Genomic DNA, 25101 nt, shown 5'->3' with positions numbered 1-25101 from the left:
ACACCAGGTGGGGCGGAGCCAGGCGGTTTGCTCCACCCACCGAGGAGTTCACAGTCCTGGAGGCGGGAAAAGGAAGGCAGTTGAGTTCAGAGCAGTTTGGAGTTGAATGTAGAGCGAGCGTGAGGGAAGTAGTAGTGAGGAACTGACTGGCCGTGTCCGGGTACGTGGCCCGGGCACAGAAACAGCAAGGTTGGCAGACGGTGGTGACCGTCTGCAGGAGAGGCCGATTGACGCACAACCGTAAGGACCGGGGACGGCCGGTGGCCCGCCGTTACCGGATCGGGGAGCAAAGAGAAGCCAGCACCATCCGGCAGGGCCTACGGACCCCGACCAGGCTAGGAGTCGCCGTAAAACCGGTCAAATCCGTCAGCAACGGGAACATCCGGGGTTTCCCAGCAATAAAGACCCGAATGAAGGCAACCGTCCAAACTGTGAGGGAGATAAAGCTACCGCCAGAGCTAGAGCTCCCAGGGCCAGAGCCTGCGGGCAAGAAGGGGCTCCCTTAGCCAACATACCGCAGGGGAGCGGGTTACCGGGTGGTACATAACACCGGTGCAGGGAGACAGTTACCGCCAGCCTACCGGGAGTAACTGTCGCAGCCGTCTGTGGGACTCGTCCATCCAGTCGTTTGTTTTACCAGAGACTCCGTGTGCGTTACTGGCTGAGTAAGTACTACCGTGCCGTCTGGTACTGCCCCGCGACCCTGCACCTGGCCAAGCCCCGCAATCCACCAAACAGACAACAACTCCGGGCCCCGGGACTGCCAAAATCCCACTACCCGCGGAGGGGAGAGAAACATCCCAGCTGCTCCCTGTCATCGCTCCCGGGATCCCCGTACAGAGCAGCGGTGATGCCCCAACCTCACCACACACCGTGGGTGGCGTCACAAACCGACATCCCAAGCACCAACAAAACTCCCCTTTCACTCACGGGCGAGGAGCGCCGCTCGAGTCCCCAGATCCGGCCCACCGCTCGAGCCACCGAGCAGCAGCAGCGCCGGACCCGAGCGTGGGGAGTGCAGCGCCCCGCCGCCCGCGACATTACCTTTTTAGGGGGACGGGTGTTTGTGCAAGGGCCTGTCTGTGACTACCTGGCTAGTCCAGGGCGTCGCATATAGAGCTGGCGATATCTGAGCATGGCAATTTTTTTGAACTGCTTCTGAACCCTGAAGTAGTTACAAGAAGTGACATAAGGCCTGACGTGCACAGCAGTGTCGTTTTGATATTGCCTGTGTACTATGTTCATTTTATGAGGCCTTTGTGTTGTGCTGTTTTAGGCAGAATCCGCCTGAAAAAAAAAAATAATTCGCCATGTGCACATAGCCTTAGCCTGTAGCATTTTTGCCCTGCACTGCCTGCCCTGAAAGTCTTGTAAAAATCCTGCACAAAACATTGGATAATCTTCTGCTGGCCAGTTCCATCTTTGGCTGGTGATCTAACTGAAAGACAGGTCTAAGGGGAAACATTTCTCCTTGCGGAGACTGACAATCCAATCTGGCTGTCAGTGAGGAGTCTTATAGCTGCAATGTTCCTCTTGGAAATATATTTCCCACAGGAGCATTGCAGCTATAAGACTCCTCACTGACAGCCAGATTGGATTGTCCGTCTCCGCAAGGAGAAATGTTTCCCCTTAGACGCCACTATAGCTTCTCATACAGCCAAAGAAGATCTCATACTTTGCACTGATGAGGGGTAATCACCCCAAAATACTGTGTCTGCAAATTGAGGTTCTGATCTCTAAGTCATATGGAAAGGCTCCTTAAAGGACACCTTCTGAGTTTTATGATTACTACTTCCAATAGGTGGCACGAGAGTTCGTCTCCTTCCCTGAAGAGACAATTTGAACTGAATGACAGTGATGGGGTTCAGCTTTCTTTTGTCCTACCACATACAGCCACACATGACCGAGAGGAGAATTAGAGGGTATATGGCTGAGATCCTGATATTTCTCAATTTAATTGTAATATAAGAAGAAATGGAAGAAAATGTAGAGAATAAGGGTGGAATTAAAGGGAATCTGTCACCAGAATTTTGCCACCTAATGTGAGAGCAGCATAGCATATGGCCAGAGACCCTGATTCTAATGATGTGTCACTTAGTAAGCTGCTTAGTGTAATCTAAATAATCTCTTACTGATAAAACAGTGATTTTATCATTACAGGACTATTTGGCGTGCTGCCAGTATATTCATGAGCTCCGCATAACTGCTAGATCTGCAGCAGAGAAAACCTTTTTATCAAAATGACTGCAAACGGCTCCGTAAGACTGCTTTCACACCTCCGGTTTTAGCAGAGCCGGCCAATCCGGCTCTAAAACCTATGCAACGGATGCGGCGACAAAACCGCATCCTTAGCATAAGTTTTTTTACATGCGTCCCGTCCGTTTTTTTGTCGCTTGCGGCATGCTACTGAGCATGCACAGTGGAAAAAAACGCATGCGGCGGCCGGATGCCGTGTTTGCCGCAGGACGCCGCATGCGTCGTCCATAAGCATGCATTGCAAATCGCTCTGCATCGGCTAAACGTTCCATCCGGCCGCCGCATCGGCTAAATCTGCCGCATGCGGCAAAAACCGGACGGAACGCAAGCCCATGCGGCACAATCCGGCACTAATGAAAGTCTATGCAAAAAAAAAACGCAACCGGCGGCAAAAAAAGGTTGCGTTTTTTCTGCAAAGCGCCGGATTGTGCCGCACAGGAAAAAACAGATGTGTGAAAGCAGCCTTAGCTATTCTCAATTCTATATACAGTAAAATAAAGCGTAAACAATAAATGTCATTTCTGGTGATCATATTTACTTCGTTTTAACCTTCAGGTCTCCAATGGAATCCTTCATTTTCTCATTCATTCAATTGTATATGTTGAAGTATCCGCTACAAAGGGCTGTGTGAAGACGTAATCCCTTAAGATGTTCAGACAAGTATCACATGAACAGACGCATAAAAGGGAAAAGAGCAGCACAGATTGCTCTCCAAACCGAATGCAGCCAAGCAAAGCCCAGTGGTGGGATTATACAAAAGTGTACAAAATGAGGAAAAGAAATATCGAAGTTATAGAAAGAAAAGTGGTATTGCTGCAAAGCTGGTTCAGGACTTGCATAAAAAAAATAAACTTTTTTTTTTTTCTCGTGTGTGTGTGTAATTATATATATATATATATATATATATATATATATATATATATATATATATATATATATATATATATATATATATATATATATATATATATATATATATATATATATATATATATATATATATATATATATAATTATTATAGCACGCCCTGTCCACACCAGGTGGGGCGGAGCCAAGCGGTTGGCCCCACCCACCGAGGAGTTGACAGGCCTGGAGGCGGGAAAAGTGACAGTTTAGTGTTGGAGTTTGAAGAGTGAGGAGTAAGCACTTGGGTGTCTGGGTTTGTGGCCCAGGCACTGAAAGCAAGGTTGGCAAACGGTGGTGGCCATCTGCAGGAGTGGTGAAGCAACGCGGAACCGTAGGACCGGGGTCGGGCGTTGGCCCGCCGATACCGACCAGGGAGCGAAGTGAAGCCAGCACACACAGGCAGGGCCATCGGACCCCGACCAGGCTTGGAGCCGCCGACAATAGTCAAATCCGAGTGTGACCGGAACCCCAGGGGTTTCCTAACAGTCAAAGACCCGATAGAAGGCAACCACCCACACCGTGAGGGTATACAGCTACCGCCTAAGGCTAGAGACCCAAGGGCCAGCGCCGGCGGGCAAACGGGCCCCTCCGGCATCCATACACCGGGGAGCGAACTACCGTTGGGGATCCATAGTAGTCAAACAAGTACATCAAGGTGCAGGGAAAGACAGCCGCCATCACCTGTCCGGGGAGAGACACTGCAGCCGGCTGCGGGACCCGTCCATCCAGCCGTTTGGTTTACCGAGGACTTTGTGCATCTCTTACTGAGCGAGTACACCCGTGCCATCCGGCACCGCGCCGCGCTGTCCCTGCAACCCTGCACCTCACCAACCCTGCCTCACCGGGACCACCGACACCCCCCCCCCCCCCCTACCCACGGAGGGGGAAAACAACATCCCGGCTGCTCCCTACCATCGCTCCCGGGATCCCCGTCACCAGCAACGGTGGTGCCCATCTTCACCACGACCCGTGGGTGGCGTCACGGACTAAATCCCCAAAGAAACAAACCACCCCTTTCACTCACGGGCGAGGAGCGCCGCTCGAGTCACCGGATCCCGCCCACCGCTCGAGCCACCGAGCAGCCGCAGGAGCGCTGGACCCGAGCGTTAGCGAGCGACCAGCAGCAGCGGCGGCGGCTTCCCTGCCCGCAACATATACACACATACATTATATATTTTACGCACCACTGCAAAAAAGTGGGGGAGAAAAAGCTGCAAAATATAAATGACTTAAAAAAAAAATATATATAAGTGTTACGCTATGTTCCCATGCTGCTTTTTTTTTTTTGTTCCCTTTTTTTTCCCCACACAAAAGCATGTTTTGGTAAGAAAAAAAAACTGCTGAAAAAATGTGCATTTTTATTGCGTTTGCACATTTTTTTTTTCATTGAGTTTTTTTTTTTTTGTGCATTTATTTATGGTGATCGCAGGAGTTCAGGTGCTGTACCCCCGCGATCGCTGCTGGGTCTCTGGCTGATGTTAATGCCGGGACCTGGCTCTCACTTCCCAGAGTGGTGCCCGTACCACTCCCGGCAGTTTAACCCCCTGAATGCTGTGATCTGTGCGATTGCAGCATTCAGAAAGCAGGTACATGAATCCCTTACCTCTCCCTGGCGATCGAGTCTCTGTAAGGATGCTTTCACACATCGGTTTTTTGGCATCCGACACGATCCGGTGAAAAAAACGGATCACTTGCATCAGTTTTTTTCCATCAGTTCCTTCAGTTTTTTGACAGATCCGGTGTGATACTGAGCATGCTCAGTTTAAACTGATCCGGCGTCCACATTTGATTTTTGACGCATTACGCCGGATCCGGCATCTATAGGCTTTCATTATAAACCGCGCCGGATCCGGCGCGATCCTTTTTTTTTTTTTTTTTTTTTTTTTTTTTTTGCTGGACACAAACGTTCACTTCAACGTTTCATCCAGCCGCCCGAACAAGTAAATTATGCCAGATCCGGCAACAAAAAGGATGAAACGCAAGGCCATCCAGCACAATCCGATGCGAACGACAGTCTATGGGGGGAAAAAACGGATCCGGCGCAAAAGACGCCAGATCCATTTTTTCATGTTTTTTCCGGATTGTGCCTGATGGCAAAAAACTGATGTGTGAAAGCAGCCTTATGCAATCACAGGGACCCGATCGCTACCATAGTAACCCTGGGTAGTTACCGTGACAACCCCGAGTTAATGAGCTATAGAGAGACTCACACCATGCTGTATGCATGGTCTGTGGGACAAAGTGCTGTGCTTTAATTCACTGTAGTGATAAATCATTGCAGGGGATAATACAACCCCTGACACAAATTATGGAATCACCTGTCTCTGAGGATGTTCATTCAGTTGTTTACTTTTGTTTAGAAAAAGCAGATCAGACATGGCACAAAACTAATGTGATTTCAAATGTCAACTTTCTGGCTTTAAGAAACACTAAAAAAAATCATGAAACATAATGTGCTAGCCAGTTACTGTTACTTTTCAAGACCAAACGGGGAAAAAATATGGAATCACTCAATTATGAGGAAACAAATTATGAGATCCGGAAAAACAAACAAAAAAACACTCTTAATACATCACTAGTATTTTTTGTTGCACCACCTCTGGCTTTTATAACAGCTTGCAGTCTCTGAGGCATGGACTTAATGAGTAACAATCAGTACTCTTCATCAATCTGGCTCCAACTTTCTCTGATTGTTGTTGCCAGATTAGCTTTGCAGGTTGGAGCCTTGTCATGGACCATTTTCTTCAACTTCCACCAAAGATTTTCAATTGGCTTGAGATCCGGACTATTTGCAGGCCATGACATTGACCTTGTGTCTTCTTTCAAGGAATGTTTTCACAGTTTTTGCTCTGTCAGGATGTATTATCATCTTGATAAATTATTTCATCATCCCCAAACATCCTTTCAATTGATGGGATAAGAAAAGTGTCCAAATTTTCAATGTAAACTTGGGCATTTATTGATGATGTAATGACAGCCATCTCCCCAGTGCCTTTACCTGACATGCAGCCCCATATCATCAATGACTGTGGAAATTTACATGTTCTCTTCAGGCAGTCATCTTTATAAATCTCATTGGAACGACACCAAACAAAAATTCCAGCATCATCACCTTGCCCAATGCAGATTCGCAATTAATCACTGAATATGACTTTCATCCAGTCATCCACAGTCCACGATTGCTTTTCCTTAGGCCATTGTAACCTTGTTTTTTTTCTGTTTAGGTGTTAATGATGGCTTTTGTTTAGCTTTTCTGTATGTAAATCCCATTTCCTTTAGGATGTTTCTTACTGTTCGGTTACAGACATTGACTCCAGTTTCCTTCCATTCGTTCCTCGTTTTGTTGCGCATTTCCTGTTTTGGAGACATATTGCTTTAAGTTTCCTGTCTTGACGCTTTGATGTCTTCCTTGGTCTACCAGTATGTTTGCCTTTAACAACCTTTCAATGTTGTTTGTATTTGGTCCAGATTTTAGACACAGCTGCATATGAACAACCAACATCTTTTGCAACATTGCGTGATGATTTACCCTCTTTTTAAGAGTTTGATAATCCTCTCCTTTGTTTCAGTTGACATCCCTCGTGTTGGAGCCATGATTCAAGTCAGTCCACTTGGTGCAACAGCTCTCCAAGGTGTGATCACACCTTTTAGATACAGACTAACGAGCAGATCTTAGTTGATGCAGGTGTTAGTGTAGCACCCAGGGGGCAGGGGGAATTAGGCACAGAGGGGGTCTCATACCTGAGTTAGTTGTCACCAAGCCGGTGTGATGTGATCTCAGATGTTGTGGTGGCCTGCCCTGCTTCGTGCCCCGAGGTGTACACCAATAAGGAGGGAAGAGGAGTACATAATTTTTGCCAGTGGTTGTATAAATGCAGAAACAATTGACATGCAGCTTCATTTTTTAGCAACAAAATCTGCAAGGAAAAAGAAGCAGCGCGTGTGTGTGGTACCTTTGGGGCAAGGGGCTAAATGTTTTACTCATCGCCGGGCCTGTGATGTTGGGTCTGGGGATGTCACGGGGGTGGCCCTGCCCAGCTTCGTGGCCCCGAGGCGTACAATAAAAGAGCGGTGGTGGTGGAGATAATGATGGGGATAGTTTGTATCGTGACGACACCTGTGGTACGCAGCCAGGGTTTAGCCGCCGCTGCTGTCGCTGTCCTTCGGGGCAGATTGTTGTAGCAGCTAAGATGCTTTTGCTCCCCACAGGTGGAGCGGGCCCCGGGGAGGATGATGAGGGGAGATGGTCGGGCGCCGGAGTGCGGTGCGCTGGTAATGATAGACTGAGGCAGCAAGTGCGGGTCAAGATCTATTTACTCACAGTTCTGGGGCTGCACTCAGAGTACCAGTCTCCGCCGTGATAGACCCCAGACGATCCCGGGTAATTTCAAGGTCAACGCCGGTGCTGTGAACTGAGAGACTTTTCACCTTACGCTTTGTGTTGGATTCCCATGGCCTGAAGCTACTTGGGGACCCCGGTTCCTGTAACTTAGCTACTGTCCCGTATGCAGGTGACGTGGGTCCGCTGTAGGGCCTGACCGTAATCCCGATTCTGGGCCCTATGTGCCACTGTGCTCTCGGAATTGGTGATGGCCAGAGTGACGTACAATCCCCATGTCCTGCAGATTCTGGTAGTCCAACATGGAGTATGTTCCACCCTAGGGCTCTGCACCCTGCTCTGCGCCAGGTCCAAGGGAGCAATGAAGCTGTCCCCTCAGCAGCCGTGTTTCTCCTCTCTCTCCAGCTCACCCGGTCGTCTCCTGCTTCTTCCAGTCGGGCTGGTCCTTGCTGGAGAAGCTCTTAAGCGCACTCCAGCGACTGTGTTCTTCTGTGTCCCAGACTATTCTGGAGTGATTTTCCTGTGTGTTCTGTAACTTCCCCAGTGCTGCCCCACCTCCCAAGCCATTGCCCTTGTAACCGGGAATTTCCCAGGCTGGCTGACTTCCTGAGTTGTATAACTGACTGGCTCACTAACTGGGTGTTTGTGTGAATGTTGTACAAGTCCTAAACCCCAACGATTAACCTCTCATTACCCGGGATAAGTATTGCACCTTAAATGAGATGCAGTATCCTGTGGCGACTGAAGCCTCAGGGGCGCCACATGTGCACAGCAAGTCACGATTCCCAGACTTTGCTGGCATGCTTTTTTCCTTTTATTGATTTAAAATCTGCAAAAATATAAGCATAAAAAAATAAATAAATAAACCAAAGAGCAATATAAAGGACACATTTTTGTGAATGCTTAGGATAGTTCTTAATGACACTGGCTGTAAGCTGTTGTTTTTGTTTTTTTTTTTGTTTTTTTTTTTTTTATCCTGCTACAGACTAAATTTGGAGCTAATTGGACGCCTCTTTGCTGGTATTGCATGATGCATAATTATCTCCCTGTATTTAACAGCATGGAGGACCAGAGACTTGGTGCAGCAGATGAAAACACATCATGCTTCCCTTCGAAACCAGAAGTTGTCCAGCAGTGCCATTTAGCTTAGAACTGTCAGCAACCAGTGATGCCCATCTACTGTTTGTTAAACACTGGCCGGAAGTGTACTCCGTGAAGGTTTGGCTTTGGCCATAGTTCTTTCATGTGACACAGCTATACAAGGAAATATAGGAACTGAGTGCAAAAAATGGCAGCTGGTGCTCTGGACTGAGGAGTCAGATGTGAAATATTTGGCTGTAATTGAAGAGCTGGAAAAGCAATACAATGAGAGTCTACGGGCAAGAGCGAAGCATGGGGAAGTTTGGCCTCTGGCTCCAAAATTATTCTGCAGTAGTAGAACGACCCAAGCAAACAGTCATTTAGGACTTTCTTAAAGGGAAGCAACCACCAGGTTTTTGCCCTATAAACTAGAGGCAGTGCCATAATGGCGCTAGGATGCTGATTAAAATGATACCTTTTTGATAAGAATTCTAAGGCTTGATGCAAGAATAATCCTTGTTCAATCATTCAGAAATGACATCATTGCTGCACAGGTTTGATCATCGGAGTGGGACTTTGTGGGTCGAGTCCTCTAGTCATTCCTCCTGTCTTGCCTCCTTTTCTTTAAGTGTTATGCTACCGCTATTATTGCTGTTGACGGCACGTGTGCATGGCTATTGTGATGTCGTCTTCAATAAAATGGCACCGGAATCAGCGTATGCGCATACTGCGATCTCCAGCGCCATTTTACTGAAGACACTGGGGAGACAAATATGAGCGGCAGCGCATGCGCAGATTTGAATTTTTTTTTTTTTTTTCTCTTTTTCCCCCCCTATATCAGCACATGCGCCACCGCTGCTCATACTCATCTCCACAGAGTCCTCAGTAAAATTGCACTGGAAATCACTGTACGCATGCACGGAGTCATTATTAAACCGCATAAAAAGTAATAGCTTCGGTCCTTTTGTTCTATAAACTGCATTCCCAAAGCCAAGCGCTACCTGTAACAGGTGTCCAAACTATCTGTAAAGCAATTGGTGGTGGCAGTTAGTATTTCCTTTTGTTGGGAAGTTGGCAGTGACTGTACCAAAGCATGTATATGTATGTGTGTGTGTATAAAACATATTCCATGACCTGGAAATGGTTGTGTAAATGCCCACTGTCAGTTCGCCAATGATCCGCCTAGTAGTAAAAACTACCGTTGCCTCGTCAGTCAATTGTGCATTGTCCTGACTATTGGGGGCAGCGGAGTGCTGTTCTTGACAAATTGGTGGCATCTGTGGAATGTGTGTGCTCTTCCAAGTTGTCAATTAAAAGGCCAGGATGCTGCCAATAGCATGCTATTTGAGGAAGTTCACACCTTCTCTATCTTGTAAAAAAAAAAATAATAAAAAATAAAAAAAGTCCTTAATGTGAACTCCAATTTTATATTTTGCAGAAATTAAAGAAGAATGGCAGAAATTCCAACCAGTATCTGTTGGATTCTCCAAATCTGGCTCGAAGTACCACAAAACAAAGCCGTACACCAAAGAGCAGTAGAAAATCTTCTACCCCTAGAACTCCCAGATGTCGACGGTTAATGGAAGAAACAAGCCCAAATAGTAGGGTCACACCAAAGTCCAGCAAGAGGGCTTCTCCCTATACCAGAAGAGCCAGCAGCTCCCAGTGGAAAAGCTTCTCAAATATAGTGGGGAATGAAGGGCTAAACCTGAGAAGATCTGTGAGATCGGCATCCCTGAACAGTCCATACGCGTCACCTGTGACCTTGAGCAGAAGGTAGGTGGAGAGGATGGGTTTCTGAAGCTACTCTTTACGAAGACTATAGTATCATCTGGTTTTTAACCCCTTCACGACCATGGACGGAAAGAGCCGTCATGGTGCCCTGGGCCTTAACGACCAAGGACTGATCTTTCCGTCATGGCGTAATCGCGGCACCGGAGCCTCCGGTGACTGCGAAAAGTTAGCATAAACTGCAGATTCGGGGAGGAGGGGACCTGTACCTGACCTCAGGAAGGGTGGTGCCTCCTCCCCGGACCTACGGAGGCTGTGATTGGCTGACGAACGCCGCTCAACCAATCACAGCCACTGTAATGTTCCAGCCACTTAAAGTGACTGAAACACTGAAATCCAGCCCTGGCCAGTGCAGCTATAGCACTGGCCATAGGCTGGAGCTGGGTGACCTCACTGGATCACCCTCCCCCAGCTCCAGTAGCTCTGATTGGAGAGATCGACCTTGTGACCGCTGTCTCCAATCACAGTGGACCTGTTGCCGGTGACCGCCCTCGTCATCGTCCCTGCAGCACGCCAGCACAGTGAGTGTACACAGTGCAATGGCAGGGCGACAAGCTCCGGTCCCATGCTGTTAAGAGACCGGAGCATGGGACCCAGAAGTTGCCGCGCTGCCATTGCACTGTATGAAACCGGCCTCCCGATCCGCCGCTGCCCTCCGCGATCTGCCACCCGCACCCCCACCCCTCGTATCTGCTGCCCGCACCCTCACCCCCACACCTCCCGATCCGCCGCTGCCCTCCGCGATCTGCCACCCACACCCCCACCCCCACCCCTCGTATCTGCTGCCCGCACCCTCACCCCCACACCTCCCGATCCGCCGCTGCCCTCCGCGATCTGCCACCCGATCTGCTGCCCGCACCCTCACACCCTCACCCCCCCACCTCCCGATCCGCCGCCGCCGCCCTCCATCTGCCACAGTGCCACCGGTCCCCCCCCGATCTGCTGCCCGGCCCCTTTCCCTCGTGATCGGCTGCTCGTCCCCTCACCTCCGTCATGTGCTGCCAGCCCCCTCCACTCGAGATCGGCTGCCCGCTTCCTCCTCCGTTATGTGCTGTCCGGCCCCACCCCCTCTCCGTTATGTGCTGCCCGGCTCCGCCCCCTCTCCTCCGTTATGTGCTGCGCGTCCCCTCTCCGTTATGTGCTGCCCGTCCCCTCCCCTCCGCTATATGCTGCTCTCCCCCTCACCTCCGTGATGTGCTGCCCGCTCCCCCCCACCTCTCACCCCCGTGATCGGCTACTCGCTCCCTCCCCTGTCACCGCCGTGATGTGCGCTCCCTCCCCTGTCACCGCCGTGATGTGCGCTCCCTCCCCTGTCACCGCCGTGATGTGCGCTCCCTCCCCTGTCACCGCCGTGATGTGCGCTCCCTCCCCTGTCACCGCCGTGATGTGCGCTCCCTCCCCTGTCACCGCCGTGATGTGCGCTCCCTCCCCTGTCACCGCCGTGATGTGCGCTCCCTCCCCTGTCACCGCCGTGATGTGCGCTCCCTCCCCTGTCACCGCCGTGATGTGCGCTCCCTCCCCTGTCACCGCCGTGATGTGCGCTCCCTCCCCTGTCACCGCCGTGATGTGCGCTCCCTCCCCTGTCACCGCCGTGATGTGCGCTCCCTCCCCTGTCACCGCCGTGATGTGCGCTCCCTCCCCTGTCACCGCCGTGATGTGCGCTCCCTCCCCTGTCACCGCCGTGATGTGCGCTCCCTCCCCTGTCACCGCCGTGATGTGCGCTCCCTCCCCTGTCACCGCCGTGATGTGCGCTCCCTCCCCTGTCACCGCCGTGATGTGCGCTCCCTCCCCTGTCACCGCCGTGATGTGCGCTCCCTCCCCTGTCACCGCCGTGATGTGCGCTCCCTCCCCTGTCACCGCCGTGATGTGCGCTCCCTCCCCTGTCACCGCCGTGATGTGCGCTCCCTCCCCTGTCACCGCCGTGATGTGCGCTCCCTCCCCTGTCACCGCCGTGATGTGCGCTCCCTCCCCTGTCACCGCCGTGATGTGCGCTCCCTCCCCTGTCACCGCCGTGATGTGCGCTCCCTCCCCTGTCACCGCCGTGATGTGCGCTCCCTCCCCTGTCACCGCCGTGATGTGCGCTCCCTCCCCTGTCACCGCCGTGATGTGCGCTCCCTCCCCTGTCACCGCCGTGATGTGCGCTCCCTCCCCTGTCACCGCCGTGATGTGCGCTCCCTCCCCTGTCACCGCCGTGATGTGCGCTCCCTCCCCTGTCACCGCCGTGATGTGCGCTCCCTCCCCTGTCACCGCCGTGATGTGCGCTCCCTCCCCTGTCACCGCCGTGATGTGCGCTCCCTCCCCTGTCACCGCCGTGATGTGCGCTCCCTCCCCTGTCACCGCCGTGATGTGCGCTCCCTCCCCTGTCACCGCCGTGATGTGCGCTCCCTCCCCTGTCACCGCCGTGATGTGCGCTCCCTCCCCTGTCACCGCCGTGATGTGCGCTCCCTCCCCTGTCACCGCCGTGATGTGCGCTCCCTCCCCTGTCACCGCCGTGATGTGCGCTCCCTCCCCTGTCACCGCCGTGATGTGCGCTCCCTCCCCTGTCACCGCCGTGATGTGCGCTCCCTCCCCTGTCACCGCCGTGATGTGCGCTCCCTCCCCTGTCACCGCCGTGATGTGCGCTCCCTCCCCTGTCACCGCCGTGATGTGCGCTCCCTCCCCTGTCACCGCCGTGATGTGCGCTCCCTCCCCTGTCACCGCCGTGATGTGCGCTCCCTCCCCTGTCACCGCCGTGATGTGCGCTCCCTCCCCTGTCACCGCCGTGATGTGCGCTCCCTCCCCTGTCACCGCCGTGATGTGCGCTCCCTCCCCTGTCACCGCCGTGATGTGCGCTCCCTCCCCTGTCACCGCCGTGATGTGCGCTCCCTCCCCTGTCACCGCCGTGATGTGCGCTCCCTCCCCTGTCACCGCCGTGATGTGCGCTCCCTCCCCTGTCACCGCCGTGATGTGCGCTCCCTCCCCTGTCACCGCCGTGATGTGCGCTCCCTCCCCTGTCACCGCCGTGATGTGCGCTCCCTCCCCTGTCACCGCCGTGATGTGCGCTCCCTCCCCTGTCACCGCCGTGATGTGCGCTCCCTCCCCTGTCACCGCCGTGATGTGCGCTCCCTCCCCTGTCACCGCCGTGATGTGCGCTCCCTCCCCTGTCACCGCCGTGATGTGCGCTCCCTCCCCTGTCACCGCCGTGATGTGCGCTCCCTCCCCTGTCACCGCCGTGATGTGCGCTCCCTCCCCTGTCACCGCCGTGATGTGCGCTCCCTCCCCTGTCACCGCCGTGATGTGCGCTCCCTCCCCTGTCACCGCCGTGATGTGCGCTCCCTCCCCTGTCACCGCCGTGATGTGCGCTCCCTCCCCTGTCACCGCCGTGATGTGCGCTCCCTCCCCTGTCACCGCCGTGATGTGCGCTCCCTCCCCTGTCACCGCCGTGATGTGCGCTCCCTCCCCTGTCACCGCCGTGATGTGCGCTCCCTCCCCTGTCACCGCCGTGATGTGCGCTCCCTCCCCTGTCACCGCCGTGATGTGCGCTCCCTCCCCTGTCACCGCCGTGATGTGCGCTCCCTCCCCTGTCACCGCCGTGATGTGCGCTCCCTCCCCTGTCACCGCCGTGATGTGCGCTCCCTCCCCTGTCACCGCCGTGATGTGCGCTCCCTCCCCTGTCACCGCCGTGATGTGCGCTCCCTCCCCTGTCACCGCCGTGATGTGCGCTCCCTCCCCTGTCACCGCCGTGATGTGCGCTCCCTCCCCTGTCACCGCCGTGATGTGCGCTCCCTCCCCTGTCACCGCCGTGATGTGCGCTCCCTCCCCTGTCACCGCCGTGATGTGCGCTCCCTCCCCTGTCACCGCCGTGATGTGCGCTCCCTCCCCTGTCACCGCCGTGATGTGCGCTCCCTCCCCTGTCACCGCCGTGATGTGCGCTCCCTCCCCTGTCACCGCCGTGATGTGCGCTCCCTCCCCTGTCACCGCCGTGATGTGCGCTCCCTCCCCTGTCACCGCCGTGATGTGCGCTCCCTCCCCTGTCACCGCCGTGATGTGCGCTCCCTCCCCTGTCACCGCCGTGATGTGCGCTCCCTCCCCTGTCACCGCCGTGATGTGCGCTCCCTCCCCTGTCACCGCCGTGATGTGCGCTCCCTCCCCTGTCACCGCCGTGATGTGCGCTCCCTCCCCTGTCACCGCCGTGATGTGCGCTCCCTCCCCTGTCACCGCCGTGATGTGCGCTCCCTCCCCTGTCACCGCCGTGATGTGCGCTCCCTCCCCTGTCACCGCCGTGATGTGCGCTCCCTCCCCTGTCACCGCCGTGATGTGCGCTCCCTCCCCTGTCACCGCCGTGATGTGCGCTCCCTCCCCTGTCACCGCCGTGATGTGCGCTCCCTCCCCTGTCACCGCCGTGATGTGCGCTCCCTCCCCTGTCACCGCCGTGATGTGCGCTCCCTCCCCTGTCACCGCCGTGATGTGCGCTCCCTCCCCTGTCACCGCCGTGATGTGCGCTCCCTCCCCTGTCACCGCCGTGATGTGCGCTCCCTCCCCTGTCACCGCCGTGATGTGCGCTCCCTCCCCTGTCACCGCCGTGATGTGCGCTCCCTCCCCTGTCACCGCCGTGATGTGCGCTCCCTCCCCTGTCACCGCCGTGATGTGCGCTCCCTCCCCTGTCACCGCCGTGATGTGCGCTCCCTCCCCTGTCACCGCCGTGATGTGCGCTCCCTCCCCTGTCACCGCCGTGATGTGCGCTCCCTCCCCTGTCACCGCCGTGATGTGCGCTCCCTCCCCTGTCACCGCCGTGATGTGCGCTCCCTCCCCTGTCACCGCCGTGATGTGCGCTCCCTCCCCTGTCACCGCCGTGATGTGCGCTCCCTCCCCTGTCACCGCCGTGATGTGCGCTCCCTCCCCTGTCACCGCCGTGATGTGCGCTCCCTCCCCTGTCACCGCCGTGATGTGCGCTCCCTCCCCTGTCACCGCCGTGATGTGCGCTCCCTCCCCTGTCACCGCCGTGATGTGCGCTCCCTCCCCTGTCACCGCCGTGATGTGCGCTCCCTCCCCTGTCACCGCCGTGATGTGCGCTCCCTCCCCTGTCACCGCCGTGATGTGCGCTCCCTCCCCTGTCACCGCCGTGATGTGCGCTCCCTCCCCTGTCACCGCCGTGATGTGCGCTCCCTCCCCTGTCACCGCCGTGATGTGCGCTCCCTCCCCTGTCACCGCCGTGATGTGCGCTCCCTCCCCTGTCACCGCCGTGATGTGCGCTCCCTCCCCTGTCACCGCCGTGATGTGCGCTCCCTCCCCTGTCACCGCCGTGATGTGCGCTCCCTCCCCTGTCACCGCCGTGATGTGCGCTCCCTCCCCTGTCACCGCCGTGATGTGCGCTCCCTCCCCTGTCACCGCCGTGATGTGCGCTCCCTCCCCTGTCACCGCCGTGATGTGCGCTCCCTCCCCTGTCACCGCCGTGATGTGCGCTCCCTCCCCTGTCACCGCCGTGATGTGCGCTCCCTCCCCTGTCACCGCCGTGATGTGCGCTCCCTCCCCTGTCACCGCCGTGATGTGCGCTCCCTCCCCTGTCACCGCCGTGATGTGCGCTCCCTCCCCTGTCACCGCCGTGATGTGCGCTCCCTCCCCTGTCACCGCCGTGATGTGCGCTCCCTCCCCTGTCACCGCCGTGATGTGCGCTCCCTCCCCTGTCACCGCCGTGATGTGCGCTCCCTCCCCTGTCACCGCCGTGATGTGCGCTCCCTCCCCTGTCACCGCCGTGATGTGCGCTCCCTCCCCTGTCACCGCCGTGATGTGCGCTCCCTCCCCTGTCACCGCCGTGATGTGCGCTCCCTCCCCTGTCACCGCCGTGATGTGCGCTCCCTCCCCTGTCACCGCCGTGATGTGCGCTCCCTCCCCTGTCACCGCCGTGATGTGCGCTCCCTCCCCTGTCACCGCCGTGATGTGCGCTCCCTCCCCTGTCACCGCCGTGATGTGCGCTCCCTCCCCTGTCACCGCCGTGATGTGCGCTCCCTCCCCTGTCACCGCCGTGATGTGCGCTCCCTCCCCTGTCACCGCCGTGATGTGCGCTCCCTCCCCTGTCACCGCCGTGATGTGCGCTCCCTCCCCTGTCACCGCCGTGATGTGCGCTCCCTCCCCTGTCACCGCCGTGATGTGCGCTCCCTCCCCTGTCACCGCCGTGATGTGCGCTCCCTCCCCTGTCACCGCCGTGATGTGCGCTCCCTCCCCTGTCACCGCCGTGATGTGCGCTCCCTCCCCTGTCACCGCCGTGATGTGCGCTCCCTCCCCTGTCACCGCCGTGATGTGCGCTCCCTCCCCTGTCACCGCCGTGATGTGCGCTCCCTCCCCTGTCACCGCCGTGATGTGCGCTCCCTCCCCTGTCACCGCCGTGATGTGCGCTCCCTCCCCTGTCACCGCCGTGATGTGCGCTCCCTCCCCTGTCACCGCCGTGATGTGCGCTCCCTCCCCTGTCACCGCCGTGATGTGCGCTCCCTCCCCTGTCACCGCCGTGATGTGCGCTCCCTCCCCTGTCACCGCCGTGATGTGCGCTCCCTCCCCTGTCACCGCCGTGATGTGCGCTCCCTCCCCTGTCACCGCCGTGATGTGCGCTCCCTCCCCTGTCACCGCCGTGATGTGCGCTCCCTCCCCTGTCACCGCCGTGATGTGCGCTCCCTCCCCTGTCACCGCCGTGATGTGCGCTCCCTCCCCTGTCACCGCCGTGATGTGCGCTCCCTCCCCTGTCACCGCCGTGATGTGCGCTCCCTCCCCTGTCACCGCCGTGATGTGCGCTCCCTCCCCTGTCACCGCCGTGATGTGCGCTCCCTCCCCTGTCACCGCCGTGATGTGCGCTCCCTCCCCTGTCACCGCCGTGATGTGCGCTCCCTCCCCTGTCACCGCCGTGATGTGCGCTCCCTCCCCTGTCACCGCCGTGATGTGCGCTCCCTCCCCTGTCACCGCCGTGATGTGCGCTCCCTCCCCTGTCACCGCCGTGATGTGCGCTCCCTCCCCTGTCACCGCCGTGATGTGCGCTCCCTCCCCTGTCACCGCCGTGATGTGCGCTCCCTCCCCTGTCACCGCCGTGATGTGCGCTCCCTCCCCTGTCACCGCCGTGATGTGCGCTCCCTCCCCTGTCACCGCCGTGATGTGCGCTCCCTCCCCTGTCACCGCCGTGATGTGCGCTCCCTCCCCTGTCACCGCCGTGATGTGCGCTCCCTCCCCTGTCACCGCCGTGATGTGCGCTCCCTCCCCTGTCACCGCCGTGATGTGCGCTCCCTCCCCTGTCACCGCCGTGATGTGCGCTCCCTCCCCTGTCACCGCCGTGATGTGCGCTCCCTCCCCTGTCACCGCCGTGATGTGCGCTCCCTCCCCTGTCACCGCCGTGATGTGCGCTCCCTCCCCTGTCACCGCCGTGATGTGCGCTCCCTCCCCTGTCACCGCCGTGATGTGCGCTCCCTCCCCTGTCACCGCCGTGATGTGCGCTCCCTCCCCTGTCACCGCCGTGATGTGCGCTCCCTCCCCTGTCACCGCCGTGATGTGCGCTCCCTCCCCTGTCACCGCCGTGATGTGCGCTCCCTCCCCTGTCACCGCCGTGATGTGCGCTCCCTCCCCTGTCACCGCCGTGATGTGCGCTCCCTCCCCTGTCACCGCCGTGATGTGCGCTCCCTCCCCTGTCACCGCCGTGATGTGCGCTCCCTCCCCTGTCACCGCCGTGATGTGCGCTCCCTCCCCTGTCACCCCCGTGATGTGCGCTCCCTCACCTGTCACCCCCGTGATGTGCGCTCCCTCACCTGTCACCCCCGTGATGTGCGCTCCCTCACCTGTCACCCCCGTGATGTGCGCTCCCTCACCTGTCACCCCCGTGATGTGTGTGCGCTCCCTCACCTGTCACCCCCGTGATGTGTGTGCGCTCCCTCACCTGTCACCCCCGTGATGTGTGTGCGCTCCCTCACCTGTCACCCCCGTGATGTGTGTGCGCTCCCCCTCACCTGTCACCCCGTGATGTGTGTGCGCTCCCCCTCACCTGTCACCCCCGTGATGTGTGTGCGCTCCCCCTCACCTGTCACCCCCGTGATGTGTGTGCGCTCCCCCTCACCTGTCACCCCCGTGATGTGTGTGCGCTCCCCCTCACCTGTCACCCCCGTGATCTGTGCTCTGCGCTCCCTCCCCTGTCACCCCCGTGATCTGTGCTCTGCGCTCCCTCCCCCACCTCTCACCCCCGTGATCTGTGCTCTGCGCTCCCTCCCCCACCTCTCACCCCCGTGATCTGTGCTCTGCGCTCCCTCCCCCACCTCTCACCCCCGTGATCTGTGCTCTGCGCTCCCTCCCCCACCTCTCACCCCCGTGATCTGTGCTCTGCGCTCCCTCCCCCACCTCTCACCCACCCCGATCTGCTGCCTCCTTCATCTCCTGTGATCCAGCTGCCTAGATCCATCCTGTAGGGTAACTATCCCCAATCTCACCTCCCACTCCCCTTCCCACCCATCCCCCCTCCCCCCATCCTCTGCCGCTCCTGCATCCACTGCGCCCTCTCCCATCCGCGCCCACCCTATCCCAGCCGCTGTCTCACAAACACAGATGCTCCCTTTATATGCCGCTGCCCCCCTATCTGCCGCCGCCCCATCTGCTGCCCCCCCCCCCATCTGCTGCTGTTTTTTTTTTTTTTTCTATGCCATGGGGGTCTAGTTTCCAAAATGGGGTCACATGTGGGGGAGCTCCACTGTTTCGGCACCTCAGGGGGTCTCCAAACGCAACATGGAATACGCTAATTATCACAGACAATTTTGAGCGTCAAATGACGCTCCTTGCCTTCCGAGCCCTGCTGTGCGCCCAAACATTTTATTTCCACCACATATGAGGTGTCTGTGTACTCAGGAGAAATTGCACAATACATTTTATGGTGCAATTTTTCCTGATACCCTTGTGAAAAAAAAAGTTACCTGGTTGAAGTAACAATTTTGTGGTAAAAAAAATTTTTTTTATTTTCACAGCTCAACTCTATTAACTTTTGTGAAGCCCCCAGAGGCTCAAAGTGCTCAATAAACATCTAGATAAATTCCATGAGGGGTCTAGTTTCCAAAATGGGGTCACATGTGGGGGAGCTCCACTGTTTCGGCACCTCAGGGGGTCTCCAAACGCAACATGGTGCGGCTAACGATTCCAGCTAATTTTCTGTTCAAAAAAGTCAAATGGCGCTCCTTCCCTTCCGAGTCCTGCCGTGCACCCAAACAGTGGTTTTTTGCCACATATGAGGTATCTGCGTGTTTAGTAGAAATTGCCCAACAAATTTTGGGGGTTCATTTAATCCTGCTACCCTTGTGAATATGCAATATTTGAGGCTAAATTAACATTTTTTGTTGCAAAAAGTAAAATGTTCATTTTTTTCCTTCCACATTGCTTTAGTTACTGTGAAGCACCTGAAGGGTTAATAACCTTCTTTAATGTGGTTTTGAGTAGCCTGAGGGGTGCTGTTTTTGGAATGGTGTCACTTTTGGGTCTTTTGTGTCATGTAGACCTTTCAAAATCGCTTCAAATGTGATGTGATGTCCCTAAAAAAAGTGGCTTTGTAAATTTTGTTGTAAAAATGAGAAATTGCTCATAAACTTTGAACCCCTATAACTTCCTTAAATTTTTTTTTTTTTTCCCAAAATTGTTCTGATGTAAAGTAGACATGTGGGAAATGTTGTTTATTAATTATTTTGTGTCATATGTCTCGTTGGTTTTAGAGCATAAAAATTCAAAGATTGAAAATTACAAAATTTTCATTTTTCACGAAATTTCCGTTTTTTTCCACAAAGAAACGCAAAAAATATCGGCCTAAATTTACCACTAACATGAAGCCCAATATGTCACGAAAAAACAATCTCAGAATCACCGGGATCCGCTGAAGCGTTCCAGAGTTATAACCTCATAAAGTGACACTGGTCAAAATTGCAAAAAATGGCCTGGTCTTTAGGGTCAAAATAGGCTTGGGGCTGAAGGGGTTAAGCCATGTCAGATTCGCTTTTGAACAGGTAAAAACTCTTCTGCTATTGATTAGTTTGTCAGGATTATGTAGGTATTTTATTCTTTTTGTAAGGGGCTGCCAACATTAATAAAATACTGGAGACCTTCAAAAGAAACAGAAAATGTCAGTATGTAAAATAGTTTCTGTACCTGTAATTCAGTATAACTGAGAAGCTGCTCCTTAGTGCTCCCCCTTTCTTCTGGGACGTTCCATCACACATTGGGGGCATGGCCCGCTCCAGGCTGTTCCTTGCTGCCTGCCCCTGATTTCCTCTATGTAGCCTGAACAAAGTGGGTGGAGTGCGGCGTGGTCTCCTCCCTTCTTGTATCAAGTAGTATATTTTTCTCTGCCTGCCTTCCCCCCTCTCCACTCAGAATCTATGCCTATTCACATTTGTGACTGTCCACGCTCCAGGACATGTGAACAAGAAGATGAAAATACACGCTGTGCTCCTCTGCTGTGCAACCCATGACCAAGCATAAGCGGGGAGCAGAGGCAGAGCACTGGATTGGTTTATTCAGTACTACCCTGGTCAAACTACAACACCCCCCCCCCCCCCCCCCCCCCCCCAATATCGCCTCGGTAGTGTCCTAAGCCCTGCAACTTTTATCACTATCTGGAAGTTGTCTCTCCTCATCTTGATGATGGCATCCAGCGGTCTGCTGCAGCATCTATCGGACATGATATAAATTCCCCAGGTCCCATTAATATGTTCTATTTCTTGTACTGTGCAGTAAACCTACATGGGCATAAAAAATATCAATATCTTGCATTTTTTTTTTTTTTTTTTTTTTTTTGGGGGGGGGGGGGGGTTTCGCGCTCTTTCTTTTTTTCGCGCTCCTGCTTTTTTTTGCTTTCTTTCTTTCTTTCTCTTTCTCTCACGCTCTCTCTCGCTCTCTGTTAAAGTGGCATTTTGTGTTTATATTTGAAGAAACGACATGTATTTAATGTGTTGAGCTTTTTTATATTCTTTGGTTTATTGCACATAGCAGAAGGTTTGTACATTTTGCTAATAAGCAGAATTTGCAGTGAGGGTAGAATAATTTTGTTTGGGAGCTGCATTAGGTAAGTGAACAAGAGCTTTTCCCATTGTCTACTTTTTGCATTAACCATTTACCAGAAGCCAGATCTGCAAATACAAACCGTTAAACTGTATAGGGAGGTGTGCAGACTGGACATTCAGAAGGCCACCACAAATACAATATGAAAGTAGAATTTCCTTCCAAAATAGATCTTCATCTGACAAAAAAAATATATATTTTTTTTCCTTGTTCTCAGACTATGGTTACTTAGTGTTTTGTCAAAATGTCAGACTTCTAAACGCGCAATCAATTAGTTATGCAGCACAAAACGACCACCAATGTGTCAATGTTTACTGAGCAGTGATCGTTTACTAACTGGCGCACCCAGGCTGATTGCTCGGCGCACCCAGGTGGTCATTGTTCGGCACACCCAGGTGGCCATTGTTCTCGGCGCACCCAGGTGGCCATTGTTCTCGGCGCACCCAGGCATCCATTGTTCGGCACACCCAGGTGGCCATTGTTCTCGGCGCACCCAGGTGGCCATTGTTCTCGGCGCACCCAGGCGTCCATTGTTCGGCACACCCAGGCGTCCATTGTTCGGCACACCCAGGCGGCCATTGTTCTTGGCGCACCCAGGCATCCATTGTTCGGCACACCCAGGTGGCCATTGTTCTCGGCGCACCCAGGCTGATTGCTCGGCGCACCCAGGCGGCCATTGTTCTCGGTGCACCCAGGCAGATCGCTTGCCGCTCCCAGGTGGCCATTGTTCTCGGCACACCCAGGTGGCCATTGTTCTCTCGGCGCACCCAGGCGGGCATTGTTCTCGGTGCACCCAGGCAGATCGCTTGCCGCTCCCAGGTGGCCATTGTTCTCGGCACACCCAGGTGGCCATTGTTCTCGGCGCACCCAGGCGGCCATTGTTCTCGGTGCACCCAGGCAGATCGCTTGCCGCTCCCAGGTGGCCATTGTTCTCGGCACACCCAGGTGGCCATTGTTCTCGGCCGCACCCAGGCGGGCATTGTTCTCGGTGCACCCAGGCAGATCGCTTGGCGCTCCCAGGCGGCCATTGTTTTCGATGGCACAGAACAATATGCTGCCAAGAACCGTGATCTGTTGTGCAAAAAAAAAGGGTATTTCAGTCGCAAAACAAGTGTTAACACTACTGGATTCTCATTCAGTATAATTGGACCTGAAGCCGAATACTTCGTTCATTTACTTCTCTCTTCACCATCTTTGAGAAACATTGTGTCTTTGCATTATCTCTACTAATGCTTCTGCAGATTGTGCCATCAAAATAGACCTGGATTGCCCATTAGATCACCTGAACCTAAATATTTTTCCAGATTTCTAAGAATATATATTAGAGCTCTTTTCCCAGAGCGGCAGAATGCACATTTCATGTTTTGTGCCTTTTTTTACTTGCAGGCAATTTGAAAAAGACCTGGAATCGGTTTCCTCAGGAATCCGACAGCTGAAACGCCTCTCCAGGGTATTTGATGATGCCATCTTAAAGGAAGAAAGGTAAAGTGTCTTTATTTGTGTGATGCCTCCCTTGAGTCTGCCGCCTGAAGCTTAGATCTGATACCAGTACGCCATTATCTAGGGCTGCGAGGGGCCATTTATTGAAGCTTTGACCCACTTAGCCACCAGAGAAGATATATTTTGGCTTACTCTATATCATGGGATTAAGAAACAGGCTGATAGATGACATATTAACATAAAAAATAGTACAGGACGAGTGCTGACATTTCGGGAGCTTATCGTGTATAAAGGTAGCACAAATGTTATCTGCACTGCCAAAAGAGCCATCAAATTACTCTGCACAGACTTTTCTTTCTTTTTGAGTTGCACATTTTTCTCATAAGGCAATACATTTATAATTTACAAACAAGAAAACCTCCCAGCTTTACTTCTGATATTTTCTGCAGTGCAGATGTGGCAGATCCTCCAGCTTGGAGGGAGCAGAGTACTTGTTCCCGGTCCGTCTTCTGTTTCAACCTATAATTTAATTTTATTACGAGGGTCCCTGATTGGTGCCTCCTTATTGTCTTTTTTGACAATTGCAATGGACCCTCACAATGAAAATAAACTCCTGGCTTGATGCTGGAGGATAGACCACCTCCTGCAACAGGACCTGAAATTCTGCTTTACATGAAATACATGGTATGATTTTAATTTTTAATGGGATATTTCTACCTTTGACATTTATGGCATATCCATAGACTGCACCAATATTGTCAGATAGCTGCGGCACCATCTTCTGGAATCTGCACCCATCTGCAGAGCTAGTGTCCCTGCTGCCTGCCTGGGGAGGCAGCAGCCAGACACTGTTTTCATACGCATTCTGGAGATTGTTCAGGTACCATACCTGTAAATATGCCATATACAGAGGGGTATATTTTACATGATTTGTCCTTTATAGCTTCTGTGCTGTTGAAGGTTACTTGAAACTATTATCTCCCAGTTTGTGGCAACCCACACGTGTAGAGCAGGCCATACACATTAGTTGACATCGTTCTGCCATCTCTCCCCTGTACTGTAGCATCCTCTTAGCCAAACACGTCTATATTCTCTATAAGGGCCATTTCACACATCCGGCTTTTCGCCGGATTGGCGGATCCGGCGCACTCCAGTGCAGTGTATACAGGACAATGGCAACGCGACAAGCTCCGGTCACATGCTGTAATGTGACCGAAGCATGTGACCCGAAAGTTGCCGCTTTGCCATTGTACTGTATACACTGTACTGGCGTGTCCCGGATCCACCAATCCGGCGAAAAGCCAGATGTGTGAAATGGCCCTAAGGCATCATCAGACTTGGCTGGCGACGGCTTATCTCCAGGAGTACAAGACTATCTGCAGACATCTTCCCTAATGATCAGTTGGCCGTTCCCCCATATAGATTAGTGTCAGCTGAATCCATCGATAATGGCGGCTTCAGCCGACATAATGTGTATGGGGGCCCTAAAAATCCAACTAAAAAAGTGCGCTCGCATACAGTAAATGTTGTGCTATGGCCCAATGTAGTATACACTGTGCGGCTTGTACTCTCAGAATGCTCAATCACCGAAAAGCTACTGCAATAAGTGTAGAAGCCCCGTAATCTGGCCTTATGTGCACCAAACAATCTGCTGACAATTATTGTTCTTCCATTTATTATCAGCGACATGACCGTTTCTCTCATTGATAACTGAAGAATGTGTTTGGCAGGTAAAGTTCCCAAATTGTATTCAGTGTGTCCTATAAAGCTTTGCATGATGTGGATGTATTTACTAACCCACCTGGATATCTACTTTCCTGCTTTACACCACTTGCCTCGAAGGACACTGGTATTCCTTTACCCCTCACTTGTGGAGACTGAGAATGTGTCATGTGTCCAGTAATCAGTTAGGTTTATCCTTATTATAGAGGACCTATCACCAAATTAGTCATGTTGAACTGGACATATTATGTAATGGTGAGAGTGAAACAATACATTTATTTGTCACTCTGTTGCAGAGATTATTAGAGATCAAAGTATTTGGCACTTAACGTATATAAAAGAGTGTGTGTGTGTCTCTGTGTGTGTGTGTCTCTGTGTGTGTGTGTCTCTGTGTGTGTGTGTCTCTGTGTGTGTGTGTCTCTGTGTGTGTGTGTGTCTCTGTGTGTGTGTGTGTGTGTGTCTCTGTGTGTGTGTGTGTGTGTGTCTCTGTGTGTGTGTGTGTCTCTGTGTGTGTGTGTGTCTCTGTGTG

General features: G+C 53.9%; 1 protein-coding gene across 4 annotated transcripts in view; it reads left to right on the top strand.

Moving 5' to 3' along the window:
- PIMREG (PICALM interacting mitotic regulator) overlaps nt 1–25101 on the top strand; it is a 63734-nt gene that overhangs the window by 27232 nt on the left and 11401 nt on the right. For 2 of the 4 annotated variants that reach the window (XM_075333208.1, XM_075333209.1), the window contains exons 3-4: nt 10021–10358; nt 22797–22892. In XM_075333208.1, coding sequence (XP_075189323.1) covers nt 10021–10358; nt 22797–22892 — 434 coding nt within the window. Of the gene's footprint in view, nt 1–10020; nt 10359–22796; nt 22893–24533; nt 24581–25101 lie in introns of all 4 variants that reach the window. The other 2 variants (XM_075333211.1, XM_075333210.1) reach the window with 2 other exon arrangements.

The sequence above is a fragment of the Anomaloglossus baeobatrachus genome, chromosome 2 (genome assembly GCF_048569485.1).
Source record: "Anomaloglossus baeobatrachus isolate aAnoBae1 chromosome 2, aAnoBae1.hap1, whole genome shotgun sequence".
NCBI classification, from domain to species: Eukaryota; Metazoa; Chordata; class Amphibia; order Anura; family Aromobatidae; genus Anomaloglossus; species Anomaloglossus baeobatrachus.
The sequence above is the reverse complement of the archived record's forward strand: the minus strand, read 5'-3'. Positions and strand labels throughout refer to the sequence as shown.